Source organism: Pocillopora damicornis, chromosome 5, assembly GCF_964200805.1.
Source record: "Pocillopora damicornis chromosome 5, jaPocDami1.2, whole genome shotgun sequence".
Classification (NCBI taxonomy): Eukaryota; Metazoa; Cnidaria; class Anthozoa; order Scleractinia; family Pocilloporidae; genus Pocillopora; species Pocillopora damicornis.
Genome location: NC_142674.1, coordinates 10,610,619 through 10,629,548, shown reverse-complemented (window position 1 = coordinate 10,629,548; position 18,930 = coordinate 10,610,619). Strand labels below are relative to the sequence as shown.

Sequence of the window (18,930 nt, the reverse complement as noted above, 5' to 3'; positions counted from 1 at the left end):
TTAAGTTCGGGTTTAATTTCGTCATGGCGAAGTCACCAGGTGGTATTTTGCGGTCGAAGTAGTAAATACGGGAAACAGGCTGTCTTTCTGGGGGGTTGTAATATTTGCAAACGGCTAAATATCTTCTTTTTTTTTTTCGAAAAATTGACAGAGAATTGACTTGATGAATTTTCCCGCGACCATCCGTCAAAATACACGGTACAGAATGTGGTAAAATAATAAAAAAAAGTAAATACAAAATGAAAAATGCCCTTGACAACTTTTTTAGCTGGTTGACCGATCATAATACACATTATAATTTCCATGAAAAAATAAAATTTCAACGTCATTTTTTAAGATAGCAGCGTGCGAATTAAGGATTCAGTTTCAGAAAACAGGTCATAAGCAAACAACCTACAAATGTTTATCTTTAACTCCAGAGAATCACTTGCGTATGGGGTGAAAGAAGAAACTTTAGGGCATGATTCCTTTCAGTGTATATGGTTGTGAGCTTGTTAATACGCTTGCAGCATCCAGTATGATGAATTGAAAAAAAATCAAAATTAGCATTTTTTAGTTATTACTTTTATTTACTCAATAAGACTGATGTAAATATATCAAATTTTATTTTCCATTTCATATATGAATCAGCCATCACTTTTAGACCATTAATCGTTGGGTCGCTAATCCGGCGTAGAACTCCTTTTAAAAGCTTCCGTCTCTGAAATCGTTTAAATAAGCTTATTCTTTATTTACGGAGACACTACCACACACATTAGGACAAGAAAAATTTATAGATTCTGAGGACAGCAGTCATTCCACGAGGTTATTCGTTGGTCTCTTTAAGTTTCGGTGGCAGGGCGAGTTTATCTTCGGAATTTTTAGGTGAGTTGAGTTTCAATGGCCAAAGCTGTTTTTTTCCCCCTTTTTTAAGTCATGCAGCGATGAACTGGTTAGATATGAAAACAGACTTAATGTTTTAGAGCCAAATTATGCGCCACACACAAAGAGAACCTAGATTAATAAACATCTTTATCCCTGGATGGGTGCGGTTTAAACTGCGATTCGAACTTATAATTTCAGTTCTTGTTTTTAAACAGACTTGTCTTCGATTTAAGACCCAATGCGGATGAACAGTTCAAAAGTATATAGTGTTCATCCGATTCTAAGAGGCCATTATGAATTGATATCTTGTGCTCGATCAAATTATGGATGATAACATTGGGATTTGTCCTGCTGTCAATCATAAGAGTTCGATGCAACCTGGAGTCGTAATATATTTGGTTTTCCCCTTTGTGTTCAGCATGTGTCACGTTAGCTTTAAACTAGCGTGTCACATAGTCATTCTTGTTACTCTGTATAAGTTTTTCTTTTCTTTTCTTTTCTTTTGTCTTTTTCTCTCTCTCTCTCTCTCTCTCTCTCTTTTTTTTTTTAAAAAGCCTTTTACTAAAGAAAACAACAGCTATTATGGAAACTATTACCTTAACGCCCACCATAACTTGGTTGAAAGGATCTCAATGAACCACCTGAATGTGGTTTTTGAGATTGTTGACGTCATTCCTATGATCGGCAGTAATGTTTCAATTCGTACACTAGAAGAGCAAGTTGAGTTGAAACATTCATTATAAGACCATTTACTACTTTTACTTATTTATTTGTTTCTTATTTTGTTGGTTTTTTTGTTTATTTTCGTTGGGGCTGATTAACTTTAATTCGCATTTTTAAATTAAAATCGATTCCAAACGGCCGTTTTGGATGTTCATTGTTTACTGTTTTAGGGAGCTTTCGGAGCAATACAAGATGAAAATTAGAAAAATCTTCAGGATTGTAATTACTTGAGTTCTTTCAATCGATTTTAACCTTGATGACGTAAATTTAATCATTCTATACCGTTTACAACCCATTGTATGAAGGGCACCCCGGAAATTTTAAAGAAAAACTCGAGGCTTGTCAAAATTCTCAAACTATGCATCGCTTCGATTGTTTACGATCTAATAAGAAACGGGAGCCATAGGAACATTTAAAGCTCATTGGCTAATTTATTTTATTTCATCATCCTTTGCTCATTCTTGTGGCCGTATCCAAAAGTTCTTGAAATACTTTTAGGAACAAGAATATGTGATGCCTTCATAAATTAATAAGACTCGGAAATTTGCTGTCACTTATCTGCCACACTTTCTTCGATACGTACAACTTGCAATTTACCCACTCACGCTCGCTTCCTTTCCGACCTATTTCACTTACCGCCAGTAGGAGAGTTAACACAATGAACCAAGGCACGTCCAGATAGTGAAAGGCTTTAATCGCAACAGGGAAACCTGACTCCGAACGAGTAACAAACAATATATATGGCCGACGCGACGAGGAGAAAAACAGTCAAAAGCGCATGCTCAACCCAGATACCGCTGACCGGTACTGGCGTGACTTCTTTCTTTTTTTTTTTTGTTTGTTTTTTTTTTTTTTAAGGAGAAACAAGAACTAAAAACAATTTAACATACACTTAAGACTAACTAACAAATTGACACGCGCGGGCGAGTCAAAGTTCAGAGATTAAAGATCGGTGTTCAACGTTCAGTGTCATAATCTGCAAAACGAGAAGGAGGACGGCGGGTGCGCGATGATCTCCGTAGGGCAGGCGGAGAAGGCATCGCTGAGGTGGCTGCATACTCCACTGGGGAAGGATCAGGGCAGGGCGACTGTATAGCGAAATCATCCATGGTATGGTCAACGGGAGAGGCAGGGGCTGGACTGTAAGACTGAGGGTTGACAACTGGTGGGTGTGTGGAAGCTGCGATGGCCTCAGGGATGGCAGGCAAAGAGGGGGGAGGGTGAGTCGTTGTAGTAGGACCATCTTCGTCGTCAGAATCAGAGTAGTGTTTGCGTAGGGTCGGAGAGGCACGGAAGGGATCACCCAAGTCAGATGGGACCTTGAAGCACTCAGATAGCTTGACATGGTACGATGAACTTCGCAACTGGGATCCAATGAACTTTTTGATGTTGCAGAATGGAGGATCAATGGCTACAACGAGATAGCGGTCACGAGCACGAGACTTGTTGAGGTCAGAATGAAGGTACACAAGATCACCAATATCGATCAGGGGGGTAGGACGCCTTGACTGACCAGGAGCTTTGGAACGTTCACTGAGGGGATGGTTGGAGAGACGCTGCTCATGCTGGAGGGAAATTATGTGGTCATCTGCGAGGGGTAACTGTTTGTTTGAGAACTGATCCCGCTGGGTCCACATTTCTCGAGAGGAAAGCCCTCTTGAACGGATACGTGAGTTTAAGGCTGAAGTGGCTACGGCAAGGGTGAGGGGAGAGACAGAACTACCGAGAGGCTCCTGACGTAACAGCTCATTCTCCAATTCTTGGACTGCTCTCTCTGCAACGGGGTTCTTGTTGGGATTTTTGGCATGGCCAAGCTCAATTGTGATTCTGTGTTTCTGTAAGAGTGAATCATTGACAAGGGCCTTGAATCCGGGAGCAGGGTCGGTGCGGATCACAGCAGGTGGACCGTCCATGGGGCGCATTTCCACGCAAAGCTTTATAATGGCATCACGCAAAGTTTGGTGGCGTTCGTTCTCAAGAAAGAGACTGGACGTGTAAGAGGTCACTGTTTCACGGAGTACAAAGATAAGTTGGCGAGAACGTTTTATGACATCTGCCGCAAAGGACTGCCCAATAGTTTCAGGTGGAGGCGAAGTGGACTGGTCAGTTCGTGCTGTTGGTGATCTCTGAATTGCTGCACAGGAGTGGCATCCATCGGAAACACGGGAGACTGCCTTGTCCAGGTCGAGGGCAAACAGATAACGCTTGGCAACCATTTTTAACTGGTGACAAGAAGGGTGGCTGAGCTGAATGTGAAGGGCTGTCAAGAGGCCATCCAAGGCCTGGCGAGGGACAATAATACACTCTCTGGTCGGTGACAAGGGATCATGACGTTGGACGACGAGTAGGCCATCACTTGCGATTGAGGCGACCTGCAAATAGCGTTTGACGTCCTTGATGTTTGTGAGCTTCTTGGAAGGCCTTGTGCCTTGGACAAGGTGTGCGTGCGTGCGGCGTAGGTCTGGGCATTCAGACTGTATGGCCAACCAGGCCGGACGGCTGGTGAAAGGGAGGCGGGCATTGCCTTGGAGGATGTCCTGGACAGTCGCGGCTCGGACAACAGAATCTCTGGTTGAGGCGATAAACAGGCAAATCTGACAGGTTTCATTCTCACAAGGGGCAGCATTTCGACTCGCGAAGTCTGACTGGAGGATAGAGGCGCCGGAGACGTGTCGCACTGAGGCCTGGTAGCGGCTGACAACTGACAGGAAAGTAGATACGCGAGGACTTGCGGAGAACTCGCCGCGGCATAGCTTCTCATAAGCCTGGACGCATGGCTTACTGTCCGTTAGGATACAGGCTTTATTGGATGACTGGATGAGGTATGGACTGAAGTGCTTTGTAGCCGCAGCGATGGAGAGGGCTTCTACTTCGCATGGAAGCCACGTTGTCTGAGTGCCCCGCAGCTTAGCGCTGAAAAAACCGGCGATGTGTAGCTTGTTGTTGCGCGTCACATAGAGGGTGGCGCCTATTCCTGGGTCCTTGACTGCGCCATCGGTGACGACCCATAGTTGGTCCTCAGGTCTAGGTAAGGTGATAGAGAGGGCTGAGGATAGGGCCTTCTGAGCGTTATGGAATGCAGCCCTGAGACTGTCAGACCAGGTGATGGATTCTTGTGAAGTACGTCCAGCCGTGACGGCATCCAGCGGGGTTAGATAACTAGAGCACCGTGGGATAACACGAGACAGGACTTTGTACGCACCAATGAACGATCTCAAACGACCAACGGTGTTTGGCACAGGGTACGTGGCGAGGGTGTTGAGGCGGTGGGCACTGGCAGACAGGGTACCGGCAGACCAAATCCAACCAAGGATAGTGGTTGACTTGGGGTTGATTATGGTCTTGTGGGCGGACAAACGCAGGTTGCATTTGTGAAGAGCTTGCAGGACCCTCTTCCAGTTGTGGAGTAACTCTTGAGGGGTGTTGCCCCCGCAGTATAAATCATCGGCGATCTTGGCCACGGCTCCATCTTGAAGTAAGGGGCCTAGAACACGGCACATAACCTCCTCTAGAGCAGTCTCTGAGCCAGGCATTCCCATAGCGGAGCGGGCATACACCCGTACGCCTTTAAAGGGGGTGGCGACACCGCAGTACTTCATGGACTCTTTGGCTAAAGGGATCTGGTAGAAAGCACTTGTAAGGTCAGTGATAATTATGTGTGACCATTGGGCGATGAGCCGTAATGTGGAGTCAACATCGGGTAGCAGGGATGGTTGTGGTTTGCTGTATCTGCCCACATCAGAAAAGGCAGTGACGAGACGGGAACCACCATTAGGCTTCTTTACAAGGAAAGATGGATTGAGGTATTCAATGGTGATACCCACATCTTCGGGGCGGCGGAAGACTCCAAGATTCTCTAGGTCGTCAAACTTTTCCTGGAGCTCGATGAGCTTATCCCGTGCGTATTGGGGGAGGCGACCCTTCCGCTGAGGAGGTTCGACAGGACCCATGTTGACTTTGGCCTTGTATGCGCCAGCGGCTCCATTGTATCCGGGGAATTGCGGGTCAAATACAGTGTCGTACTCTGTAAGTAGTGATTGGAAGTCTGCACGAACGGTTTGGGGAAGGGTGTTGTCTGGATCAACCTGAACGGATGCGGAGTAACGTGTACTGGAGGGCGGCAACGGGCGCTGAGCAGTAGGTGGGGGTGATGATGGGACTTCGGGGGGCTCAAAAACAGGGATGACTTGGCAGAAGTGTTCGTGGCGCTTGAGAGTGCGGGGTACGCTTGATAGGTTAGGAATCCGTATGGCTCGGGCAACGCTGGAAACGACACCAGGTTGTGGCCACAACTGGGATGGCTTCAGATTGTGTGCACTGGGTGCGTCGATGCGAGGCTCTAGTGCGTACTCCGAGTCAGAAGGTGCATCGTCTGGTAGACGTACTTCCATGAACTCTCCAGGCCACACTGTCTGGGATGGAGCAGGGGCACGTAGGACAAATGCTCTACGTGCGGTTGCATGAGGGTTGGGTGGGGATTTGGACCCATACGTGTAGACGGAGCCATTGCCTAGTAGTACCTCTCTCTTAGCGGGTCGGACAGCGATGTCATTCGTCTCCATAAAGGGGGTACCGGCAAGTACCTCAACATCAAGATTCTCAACTACGAGACCTTCAAACGCGAAGTTTGTGTGGTCCCGGGTGAAGGTGGTACGAATTTCTCCTATCACCTGGAGCTGAGACGAGCCATCAGCCTGTTGGACGGACTGGGCACTTGAGATTATCGGACAGCCGAGGTGTTTCGCGGTTGAACGGCGTATCATATTTCCAGTTGCACCGCTGTCGAGGGTGACGCGCACGACTCGATGATCATGAAAGACATCCATGTAAGGGGACTGGCGGGTCTGCACACGGTAGGCCACCATGTCCGGGCCTGGCAATGTTGTGTCAGGGTCTGGTGAATCAGAATCAGGACTGGTCTCAGTTTCTTGGTCATTGTCAAGGATGCCGGCGATCTGTCGTGCTTTCACCATGAAACGCCTGTCACTGTCGGGGAGGAAGGTACACTGACTGAGGAAGTGGTTTGTCATAGAACGGCCAGCCTGTTTACATAGAGGACAGACCTTGTCTTGGCGGGGTTGTCTGGGACGGGCTCTAGGAACACCCCTGTTACTCTGGCGAGGGCGACGAAAATCGTCTGCAACAGCAGCACGCAGGATTCTGGCATCATCCGACGTGCGGATTTCCTCGAGTAAGGAATTGAGGGCCTGCGAGATCTCAGGTTTGATCGAGGCAAGAGTACGGGATCTCAACTCTGTACCATAACGCTGCTTAACCAGTCGTGGGAGACTGGGGTGAATGAGGCGTAACCAAGTGAGGACCACAAAGTTTTCGAGTGTAGGGGTTAACTCCTCATCCTCCTGCACTGCTTGGCCATTGTGGGTTAAGCCGTTGGCACGTAGCAATGAATCTTCTACGAATGCTGTGAGGCGCTGGTACAGATCTTCGGGGCGCTCATCAGCAGCTAGGTGTATTTCGGAAAAGTCAATGAACTGAGCCCCGGTGACTTGGAAACCAAAGTGCTGTCTGATGGTTTGCCAGATGAACTCGAGGGATGTAGAGTTTTTCACCAGAGTATTTCGAGAGATAATTGGACAATAGTTGGCGATCTGTCCTAACATCAGCTCGAGGAAGTTAACCTTTTGGCGGGCTGTCAGGCGACGAGCTAATGGCACTGATTCGCCATCGTTGTGAAGACCTCGAAGTGGCTGACCCCTGGTCTTTTTTAACCATGTGAATCCATCTGCGAGGAAGGGGGCGAAGTTGCTGTCCAAAGAAAGAGTGTAAATGAGGTTTTGCTTCCAGTTTTCAAAGGAATTGATAGATTCCACTTTGGAGAGGCACCACTGCTTCGGTGCACGGTGTGTTGCAGCCATATTTCACGTTTAGGGCTCTGGAACGTGTTGACACGGCGAAGGATACACTGTTTTGGCTCACGTGGACGAGGCGAAAAATAGCCTTCTTCGGCGAAAATATGGCCTGGGTAGAACCGAACACTGCCACCACGCCAGTAGGAGAGTTAACACAATGAACCAAGGCACGTCCAGATAGTGAAAGGCTTTAATCGCAACAGGGAAACCTGACTCCGAACGAGTAACAAACAATATATATGGCCGACGCGACGAGGAGAAAAACAGTCAAAAGCGCATGCTCAACCCAGATACCGCTGACCGGTACTGGCGTACTTATTTACTTCTTCATTTAACATAACCAGCAACTGTATGAGCAAAGTTCTCTTCATTTCTTCGCAAAACTCTCAATATCTAACAGAGTAAGATTAAGTATTTTAAATGGAGTTTCCATCCATTACATTCTGGAAAGTTTTTATCTTCAAAGAGAAAAAGAAAAAAAAAAAAGAGATGCATGTTATGCTTATTTACTGCAAATATTTATAGTCATGGTTAATTTCAGGAAAGAAAGGCTTAAACTCATTATCACACCGAAGGCTTTTGGTTCCTTTTTCATATTTAAAATTGATCAGCTTCAAGAATAATTTCAGTAAGGTGATTAATGGGCCACATTTAAGGTGAAATGTGCACTCAACCAAAAAGAATCACTGATTATTTTTGAAATATATTCTAGTAGCTTTTATAACTAAAACTCATTGGAAGCTGAAGACTTGTTAATCCACTAAAAGCTAATAAAGAAATTTAACAGAGTAAGGAAGATTAGAAACAAAAAATAGTAACAGCGCGATAGTTGAATGATAATTCTGGTAATCAGCAGGAAGCATCTTTTGTTATTGAAAGTCAAGTGGCGGTCAGGAAATTTGAAACTTTCTTTCTATGTTCTCGAATTTTCTTCCTGCGTTCTCGAATTTTCTTATATTACATTATATACATAATTTCATATATTATATTTCTTATATTACAAACGATATAACAGCTAAACATCACATTCCATCAAAGAAGCAGGAGTGTTTCCAGATGCCGTGTTTCTCAGTATGGTCCAATATTGCAAATTACGGTGTCACTCATTGTTATTGATGCCCAAACAGAATTCTCGTATTAATGAGTTACAGCTGATTATTAACATAACAAAACAAAGTTTGACTTGGATGTTTATTAAAAGTAAATATCGTGTCAAAACTGTTTTAAACCATTGGTGGTTTGGAAAAAGACGGCTGTTTTCTTTGATGAAGAATGCAATAAGTCCGTTCTTTCGACTTTTTCTCAACACGGTACATTGTAATTTGGGTAAACAAACCCTGGAAGACCCCATAGGGTGCCAATATTTCACCATTTCGTCCAAAGAGACGACAACTACTCAACAGTCGACGTAAGGTGAGTTTTGCTCTGCACTCTATATGAAAGCAACCGTGTTATTACTCATAATATACCTAACATTTTATAATTGACCCTTCTTTACGGACAATTCCCTCGTCGCAAGGCATACCTAGAAATTTTGGTATGTTCTATCAGCTTATAGCATCATTTACGAACTGAGTTGTAGGCTTCCATATACACAGTATGTGGCTAATATTTCGGGTATCATACACAAGTGAATATCTTTCTTGTGAAAACCTATATTTCCGCTCTGTCGTAATATATCCTTATCATCCTAACTTCTGGATATATTAATTTGATTAAAAGGCTCGCTAATTAGATTAACTTTACCAATACGTAAGCAATTTAAGCAATGTGTGCTATCGTGTTCCAAATGCGTAAAGTGTTAAACAGCAGATTCGACTTTTCGTCAGTTCTAGGTGTGGGAGAAAGGAAGCATATTTTCTTGTTGCTGACATCAAGAAGTACACTCTTGAGAATTACGATGAACACTACAATAAACTCTACAGATACAGAGAACTCCTCTGACGGTAAGTCGAATCTCAAACATTTTGCGTGATTGATAAAGGGCTTTGAAAGAAAGCATAGAATAATGTAGGCTGTCACGTAAACATTTTTTTTCCTTATTCAACTATCGTCTACTCATTTTTACTGTGTTTACAAGGCTGATATGCTACCATTTAGCTGCGGTAGTCTCGGTGTATTTTGAAAGGAAAGGCACGTCCTTGTAAAGATATTGCAGCACTGTTTTTCTTTACAGTCTAGGCGTTAAAATTCAGAGAACGTGTAGCATCTCTTTTGTCGCCTGTTTAATCTGTTCGTCGCGAAGTTAGTTAGATAGCAAATTAACTTGCACCTTGAAAACCTGTCGGAGGAAATAACTTTGTAGTATCATGGGATCTAAGCCAAAGTAAATCACACTCAACGCCATCATGTGCTTGTCCATCAAATGGCGTCATGCGATAATCAGTTTATCAAAAACTCTTAATTTGAATCCGTCAAATTTTGACGAGTTCATTTTATTGACTTTCTCCCGGCACTTTTTATCTTGTATGCGTGTGACCTTTTTCTTCTGAGGTTAGGGGGCTTCAACATGCAGTCATGCTTCCTTAGCCTTAGCATTTTTTCACGAGTTTTAAATTCAATAAATGCCATTTGATAGCGAGTCAATAATTCGCTGATTACCAAAAGAGCTTTCGTCATTATCATTACTGAATGACCACTAATGCCATGCTCGTGTGCGTCAATGGCCTCTCTTACTGTATAGGCACCTCTTACAAGGCAACTGAAAGAAAGCCGAAATAGATATGATTAAAACCGATTAATGAAGGCATAACAGGCTAAAAGAATCATTTCTAATGGACTGATTAGAAAGTACTCCCAATAATCACAGGCTATCTTATTTTTCGTGAGGTTGTTGTCTAGACTCCTTTAAAATCCTATTAGGTTCGAATTTTCGTGCTTTTATGTCGGAATCTAAAAAAATAATCACCAGATACAAAACACAGATTACCATATGAATCAGGAGAAAATAAACGATTTCTTCATGTTGCGGCTGGTTGAGAGACTAAGCCGTCCAGAAAAAAAAAATGTTGTTCGAGTGTAACTAAAGGTTAATGATATGATTTTTAACACAGGGCACGGACACAAAAGAAAATACATGTAAATTGCTTTTTTATTCGACGGATTGGGAGGGCCGAACTGGAAAATATCTGACTCAAGATCATAAGATACAGGCTTTTCCATACAAAAAATTGATTACCATATGAGCCGGGAGAAAACAAGTAATTTTTTTTTTCGTTGCGGCTGGTTGAGAGGCTAAACCGTCCAGACAAAAAGAAAATTGTTGTTAATGATATGATTGTTAACACACGGGGCATGGACGAAAAAAAAGTACATGCTAATAATTTCAGTTACTTCTTTTTCACTCGACGGGTGGGAGGGCCGGACGGGAAAATATTTGATTCGAGGTCTGGACATACGGACCTGTAGTGTAAGGAAACACCTGACGACTTTTCCAGACCGGCTCTCGTCAACTCGTCGGGCCTCATCGACGTCAGCTTTCGCTCTTTTCGCTAGCGTGGCCGCACAGTTCTTTTGATGATAACGAAACATGAAAAAGGGAAAAAAAAGGCAGATATTGCAAACATGCAATAACAAGAAAAACCAAAACAAAACAATACAGAACATACCCCTCTGTTTGCTTTACACAGGGCAGTCACCTGGCGCCAGCTCTCTACATAAGACGATCTTCACAGTACTGTATTCGATGACCATATTTGTGGCAGTGGTCGGAAATCTTCTTCTGATCTTCATCATCAAAAGAAGACCAGAAACAAGATCGCTGACTGGTTTCCTGTTTGTCAACATGGCCGTCGCTGACCTTCTGGTGGCTCTGATTGCTATGCCTGTCTCCCTGTATATCCTGCACGGTGGTGGGGTATGGGCAACGGGAATGTTTGGAAATGTCACGTGTTCGCTTACGTTTTTCACGTTTCATGTCACACTCGACGCATCCATTTTAAGTCTGTTGATTATGTCAGTGGATCGTTACTTTGCAGTTGCCCGTCCTCTTCACCGTTTTGAGACGTTTCGAAAGGCTAAAGTCCTAACTGTGTTTATTTGGTTGAGTGCAATGATTTTCTCCATTCCAGCTGCTATTATTTGGAGGCTTGTTCATTGGCCTCAAACTGAGGGTTTGGTTTGCGGTCCAAAATATGAAGAGCTTGGCAAATTTGGGACGAAGGGTTTCTACACTTACCTCGTTCTAATTATGTACCTGATTCCACTTATCATAATAATTACCCTTTATTCTCGGATCTGCCTCACGCTTTGGCACCGAAGCATGCCGGGTGAAGCTTCGTCCGAAATTGAGAAACGTAACGAGATTACGAAGCGAAGAGTTGTGCGCATGCTCGTCATAATCACTGCTGTTTTCGCTCTTTGTTGGTTCCCGGCTCACTTTTTTCATTTACTTATTGCATATCGTCCTGACGTCTTGTCGAAACTTCCGTATTACGTAATGATCCTTTGCTTCTGGTTGGGTCACGCAAACAGTGCGGTAAACCCATGGCTGTACATGATGTTAAACGAGAAATTCCGTATCGCCCTCAGTGCTACTGTCCGCGGAAGGGATCCAAGAATGCGATCCGGCTCAAACAGAACCCAATCCACCTCAAAGTACACTTCAATCGAAGGCGGCAATTCGTTCAAGACAAGACAGTCAAATAGAGAAAAATCCAAAGCAGAAACATTCATGTGAGACGATACGCACTTAATCCAACCTAATGCTTATCGGGCTTCTTCATGTAAAACCGCCATCAAATGTCCTGCTGCCATAGAAAGCGCGATTTACAACATTCAGTAATTTAGAGTTCTGCGTGCGATAGTGTCAGAAAAGTTGGAGTGCGATTGATAGTAGATGGTTGTCATTGCCGTTTGACAAATTTTTCAATGTTCTCCCACGCAAAGAGAGTCAGCACGTGAGGGACGAAGAAGATCTGGTGATCCTTTGCCAATATTTCTATGTCGAACCTCCTTACCTGAGAACAGACGCAAGATTCTCAGACAAGAATTAACTGACTTAGCTATAGTTGCAACGATCCCTCCATCATTTGTTACTCAACGGTGTTTGCTAGAATTGAAAATCCGTAGGGAGACACTGATTGAGCCCTGGTGAGCCCAACCTTGACCAGCGCGTTTTTTTGTTTTTGTTTTTTTTTCGGTTTGGCGGCTCTTTTTTATCGAATTTTTTACCCCGTAACCCTTGTGGATATAGTAAGGTTTGGCGCCGAAAACACTTTGTTTTGTTTATTGATAGTTTTTGTTTTTTGTTTATTATATTGTTGTTATAATCATTATTATAGAATGACTTATCAAAATCATGATGATCAGCTTGAAAAGAGGGCCACCGTGCTCTAGCCAATAGTGTTATCCTAATGCAAAAAAATTTGTTTAGTTCTAAAACTGTTCTTAATTGTAAGTGTGTTTCTTCCACGCCCCACATTTAAGCTGCCAAAGAAAGGAGACCAAGGCCAGAATTTCTTTCTGAGAGCATTCATTACAAGATATAAAATATGTAGAGCTCGAAAAAGCTCACGATTTAATTTTTTTTTCCTTTTTTGCACTACTTTTTGTCTTCGAGCGCCAATAACTGAGAAAGAAAACCTTCCGAGGACATAGAGGCAACCTCCCGAGATCGACTTCGGTCCGCCTGAAATTATTGAGATCAACCATATTGCTCCAATCATTTCTTTGTTAAAAAACAACTGGGGGCGCTCAAGACGAAGCGAAACGAAGCGAGTATTATGAGCAAGTCCTTCCCCGTGCGTTTCTTATCCTTTAAAGTTACCACCAGACTGAAGGCAAGACTCGTTTCCTTTAGTAACCCCAGAAGAGTTAGGTCGAAAGAGGTTTTTTCAAAAACATGCACAGATCATACATTTCTCTGTTTGTTTACACACCAGATAATCCTCGAATTTGGATGTGGTCACAATAATTTTTTACAAACCAAAAAGAGACCGCGCGGACACGCAATTTGTTTCTTTTGTTATGCGTCTAGCTAAATCTCAACCAATGATAAAGTGTGATACGAGCATGGGAACGTAATTCTGAGTATATGTATAGTAACCATATTATTATTTGCCATATCTTCAAATGATTAATTGATATCACTTTACAAAAAAGTGTAATAAACGCTTTTATTCATGATTTTAATCAGTTTTCAATCACGCCGTGACATCATACCACAATACCACCGGCATAAGTAACATTGCGCGATTGAGGGAGTCGCGCAATGTTACTTATGCCGGTGGTATTGTGAATCCTTGGTATAATGTCACGGCGTGATTGAAAACTTCAAGATCATATATCAGTCTAATTAAATTACAGCTTGATTCTCGTCTACGGTGTGACTTATTCGAAAGTCTATAGTTTTTCATTTAAACAGCCACGGTGGACTGAAAGCACGGACCTTCACACTCACATATAAAAGCCCAACTGTTTGTGCAAGGCACTGTGTACCATAGTGAAAAAGTGGTATCCGGATGCGTTGCTAAGACAACACAGTCTCTTTGTTCTTCAGTTATCAAATCTTGAGGAAAGCCAGGTGGAAAGTTAAGAAATGGCGCTGGATTTGTGTCTCCATTCAGGCGAAAAACACCCTCCTCTTCTAAGTCCGTCACACCAATGTAATATCTTTGCCCTTAGAGAAGAGAAAAGATGAATTGATGAAAAGATATCTCGTGTTCGATTTTGACTCATACCACCTCATTAGTGTTTTGAGGAAGGCCCCTGCTCTGAGCCGGGAGATATACCTACTGCATTAAAGGTATTTCATAATAAAATTTAGTTCTACGCAGAGCGAATGTACGAGTATAAATAGTCTGTTAGTCGGGATCTTGTCTTCCTTGAGTCCTCATTGAAGCTATTTTGGAAATAATTACCTCAATTTTTTTCTATTTATCCTTCTTTTTCATTTATCTGTTTTTGGAAACATGTTCAAACAAGGGGAATGATGTTAATTGCAACGAACAATCACAAAGAGAACCTACGGGAAAATAGACTTCTGTTACCATCCTTAAACTTCAAAATTAAAAAAAAACCATAAATAAATAAATAATGAGTAACGCTAATATTTTCTCGTCCTTTTCCTTCTATTTTTCTGTGGGTCTTGAAGATTTGACTGCATCAATAAATGGAGTGTGTTTTGAATTGACCTTTCAGAAGATAACTTGATCATCATTGAAGTTTGTCATACCGTGTTTTTATAGTACGTACCATTATCAGGGGCAAGATAAACAACTTCAGCATTCTCTTCAAGTGATCGAATCTCGATAAGATCTCCCAGTTTATTGTCTTTAGTCTTAAAGCTCATACAAAATGATCTTGCAGCCTCGAATGTTATGGTAGGGGTAAGGAAGAATCTGATACAACCACCTCTAAATGGAACAAAGTCCTGAGGACAATCTTGAGAAAATAAGATAACAAGAAATGGAAATTAATAACAATAACAATAACAGTGATGACGAAGTTGTTTACCATGATGATGATGATGATGGAAATATATATAGATAAAGAACTTCCACTGCATTATAATAGTCCCACATGGAGGAATAATTATTCAGGTTTGAGAATCACCATATTTTTTGACTGCCAGTTGTGCACGCCCTATATTGTATGTGGGGAGACGGCTGACTGGTAACCTTCCCAGAAAAAAAAAAAAAAGTTTGAAAAGACAAACTATGTTTTCATGAAAACCCTTCGCAAGAAGTAGTGGAAAAGGTAAAAATTGTCTTGAAGGAAGAAGTAAAGCTTCACAAGCAAAGCTTGTGTCCATTTGCGTTTCTTTCCTTTGATTTTTCGCAGAAGGGCTAGCTTACTTATCCACGCTTATATCTTGCAGCGTTACTTTATTTGTGAGTGTTTATGTTCGCGTTATCGATATCCGTTGTAGATTCCTTTCTTTTTCTCCTGATCAAGTATATTCGTAATAATAAGCATACCTCTGCTATTAGTTTACAAAGGCAAATTTTAGTGTCAGCATTTGCGATGACGTTTAGAAAACTTCGTCTGCAGCTACATTTTGTTTTGGAATTTGTGATTTATAACAAAATCTTGCGAACAGAATAATGCGGTGCCACATACCTTGCACAATAGGCATACCCGGTAGTTCATCTATGGAAAGTGATGAGAAAGCAACAATCATTGTTTGATACTCTCAAGCCATGCAAAAATGTCAGCAGGATACATAATCAAAAGTTGATAGATAATGCCTTTACAGCGCAAAGCTCGCATCGTATCTCAAGAAAAGACAGTCCAACAAATGAAATTCGATAAAATGAGCATGAAGCTATTACCTAAAAAAATGGAACGAATTGTATAACTCATTTTCTTAGAGCAGTGGCTCTCGATCAATTTAACGGAGATTAGTAAGAAACATTATGGGCCTCATGAAAATATCAATTTGTTGAAGCAATAAATGTCAGAAATTATCCAGTTTTTCTCGCATAAACGACTATAAGACTGAGATGCATGTGCAGCATTTCTCCAGGATTCTATGTCTTCTATAACAGTTCTCATTGTCTCTAACAAGTTGTGCCCTGGAGGGGAGAGACAGTGTAAAACTCAATGACAGTTCATACTATACAAAATACTTCTGCTTAATGACTCGTGCTAAGAAGTGCCACTCAATTATACCTAAAGTGCATTTGAGTTATATTAATCACAGTTAACAAACGCCTACCAATGGGCTCTTCCTCCTCTCCGAAAACTTCCAAGTTCACTCTGGGAATAAAGTCACAATCGATTACAGGATTGTCTCCGTTGTTACCAGTTCGGAGTTTAAAGGCATTTTTCTGAATGAAGATCACGTTGTCTGTATTGTCACAATATACTCGGGACAATGACGTCTTTCGTATCTCTTCAAGCTGAGGAAGAGTGAATGCGGCAATAGGGTCATTTCTTTCATACCAGAATCGATCACCATGTCGCAGATGTCTAAACTGCTTGGTCATAAGACAGGTGAACGTAAAACCTAGCACGCTTCCAAGAGTGGGAAACTCGAGGATGCTGCCTACAAATAAATCGATGTCTTTTGCATTTTCATAGGCTTGTCTCAGGTTCATGATCTCTGGGCGATTTATGGTATTACGAAGTTGACCAAAGTTATTACTTGGGCCTGCTCCACAAATCTCGCGGAATTTTACGAACGTTTGTAAGCCGTGATCCCTACCGCGGTGAATGTTTATTGCCGGAAGATCGCCAACAATACCATCAATAGTTGGTCCTTCTATTATTACACGTTCTCTTATGAAGTCAACAAAGTTCCTGAGGAAGAAAATTTCATCATAATTAGTTAACTATTTTATTGAACGTAGGAATCTTGGATTGGTGAGACTTTGAGAAACCTAGTTAAAAACTAGATAACAAGTAGTTCCAAGCGTTCTCTTTGTTAAATATAAATATATTTTTTAAATTGGCCTTGGTTTAACAAAACTTCGTTCTAAACTATCTTGAATCTGGCTAAAGGAGGTAAGTTTCTGAAGAAACTGTAGTGCTACGTCGGTGAGATTATAACAGGGATATTTGGTATTATCAACTGAGTTGATGACGTAAATTAGTCACCGTAAAGAGTTAAAAATCTGACGTTTCGAGCATTAGCCCTTCGTCAGAGCGAATGGATGAAGGGCTAATGCTTGAAACGTCAGCATATAAACTCCTTACGGAGGTCAATTCTCGTTATCAACTCAGTTGATAATCCCAAATTACCTTGATTGGCCCGAACCAGCACCACTCAGGCTGTCAGCACTTCATCATCCTTGCAGCCAAACAATCTCGCAAAACGTATTTTTAATGAGTAGATGCTATGTTTCCGAGTGCCTGTTCACTAGTAAATTACAGATTATAGCAAAGTATGACAGGAACAAAAAATTGGCACAAGAGGCGCAGCCGAGTTTGTGACTTATATTCTATCAACATTTTGACGTATTTTGAGACTGACTACAGCACGCAAGCACGACAATATAGAATATACTCGACGTCATCTATGCATAAGAACCTATCAAAAGGCATGCGTAGTTCAACCTATTGTTTAAACTGCTTTGATACATACTTATCCGGGAGCTGGGCTAGCTCGTTAACGAGACCATATAAGATTTCTCCAATGAGGTTAACTTTGAGTCCAAGTAGCAAGGGGGCTGGATTGAAAAAGTCCACTGCAGTACGTCCGCGATAAATGAGTTTACTGGAGCGCCTGACCCTTGAATTGGTAATTAATCCAAAGCTTGATCGAATTAAGGTGTGACCCACTCTCAAAACTGCTGTTCCAAAGTGGTTTAATATTCCTGCATTAATCGATGCATTATATCCCATAAAGAATTTACCAGGTGGCTCCAACAACAGACCTTCCCTTTCCAGCTAGAGCACAAAGCCCACAAACCAAGAACAAAAAAATACAAAATCTTATTAAAAATGCAACGTTTTGTTTGTTTTCCACTTCTCCGTAATATTTTGGTTAAAATAAGCGACTTAGGCTGAAAACAATCCAAAGGAAAACACCCACAATAATTACCGAAGCCCTCGACAATCATGAATTAGAGACTGCGTGAATACCACGAGTATTTTGAAAGGAACCTATAACATGTGCCGATTGGGGGAGCGTTTCATTAACCTTTTGTTGAGATACGATAGTGTATGAGGAGGCAACAGGGTAATAAAGTATCATCAACTGAGTTAATTGGCCACCGCAAATAGTTTAAAAGCTGACGTTTCGAGCGTTAGCCCTTCGTTATTGTTTTGTTGGTGTTTTTTTTTTTTCAACAAAATTTTTTTAGCTGGCTACCACGCGAGTGAAAACGATCTATAACTACAAAGTCTAATCAAACAGTTAACATACAAACTGCAAAATGTCATTGAGAGCTCAGAATTATGGCCGATGACTCAAAAGTTCGGACACATACCCGTAAAACTGAGGTAAAACCGAACAGGGTAGTTGAATAACAAAAGTATACTAGCTTTCTTTCTATTTAACCACGCAGCCATAACTCACCACGGAATCACTGAATAACACTTTTAGCCACTCATTGTATGTGATGTGCTGTAATTGTGCTGCCACGATTTTCCTCGTCACTTGGAATACTTTTTCAACTTCCCATTTTGGATTTAATTCGATTAGTTTTTTGGCTTTTTTAGCTTAGGGTTAAGGCTTGCTTTTTTTCATTTGGCTGAAACAATTCACCAAACTGTTGGGCCAATCCAGTCCTATACAACTCTAAAAACTCCTGTTTAAAAGAGAAGTGCTCTAAAAATTTACAAAGAATCCATCCAACTGATCGCCTCTTTAGATGACGTCGTTATAATTCCGTTTCTGCGATGGATATGATGAAGTTTGAAACAGGATATCAATGTCCACGCTTTATAAGAGCCCATAATCTCTTGAACTGCTTTTTAAGTGTTTGTTTCTTGATAGAAGTCTTAAAGATAAAAGTCGGTTCCATCGCCGGTGTATTAAATGCAAGATGTTAACTCAACAGTAGAATAAAAAACTGGTTTCAACGGT

General features: G+C 41.9%; 3 protein-coding genes across 7 annotated transcripts; 1 reads left to right on the top strand and 2 right to left on the bottom strand.

Moving 5' to 3' along the window:
* The first annotated feature begins 613 nt into the window (after positions 1–613).
* Positions 614–12,839, top strand: LOC149045163 (prolactin-releasing peptide receptor-like). 5 transcript variants are annotated; one of them, XM_089208043.1, is made up of 3 exons: positions 614–864; positions 9,287–9,403; positions 11,087–12,839. In XM_089208043.1, the coding sequence occupies exons 2-3, from the start codon at positions 9,358–9,360 to the stop codon at positions 12,133–12,135; spliced, it is 1,095 nt and encodes a 364-aa protein (XP_089064169.1). In that variant the 5' UTR covers positions 614–864; positions 9,287–9,357; the 3' UTR covers positions 12,136–12,839. The 5 variants fall into 5 exon arrangements, with proteins under 5 accessions (XP_089064169.1, XP_089064171.1, XP_089064168.1 ...); XM_089208045.1 differs by having other exon boundaries at positions 717–864; positions 9,293–9,403; XM_089208042.1 differs by lacking the exon at positions 614–864 and adding an exon at positions 8,481–8,870.
* Positions 2,263–7,763, bottom strand: LOC149045164 (uncharacterized). The gene has a single exon (XM_089208039.1). The coding sequence runs from the start codon at positions 7,461–7,463 to the stop codon at positions 2,544–2,546; it is 4,920 nt and encodes a 1,639-aa protein (XP_089064165.1). The 5' UTR covers positions 7,464–7,763; the 3' UTR covers positions 2,263–2,543.
* A 708-nt stretch (positions 12,840–13,547) lies between the features above and the next one.
* Positions 13,548–18,549, bottom strand: LOC149045162 (peroxidase skpo-1-like). Its single transcript, XM_089208040.1, has 6 exons — positions 18,421–18,549; positions 17,485–17,789; positions 16,117–16,700; positions 15,519–15,548; positions 14,652–14,840; positions 13,548–14,076 (listed from the first exon to the last, which is right to left on the bottom strand). The coding sequence occupies exons 2-6, from the start codon at positions 17,742–17,744 to the stop codon at positions 13,814–13,816; spliced, it is 1,326 nt and encodes a 441-aa protein (XP_089064166.1). The 5' UTR covers positions 17,745–17,789; positions 18,421–18,549; the 3' UTR covers positions 13,548–13,813.
* Positions 18,550–18,930: the final 381 nt, after the last annotated feature.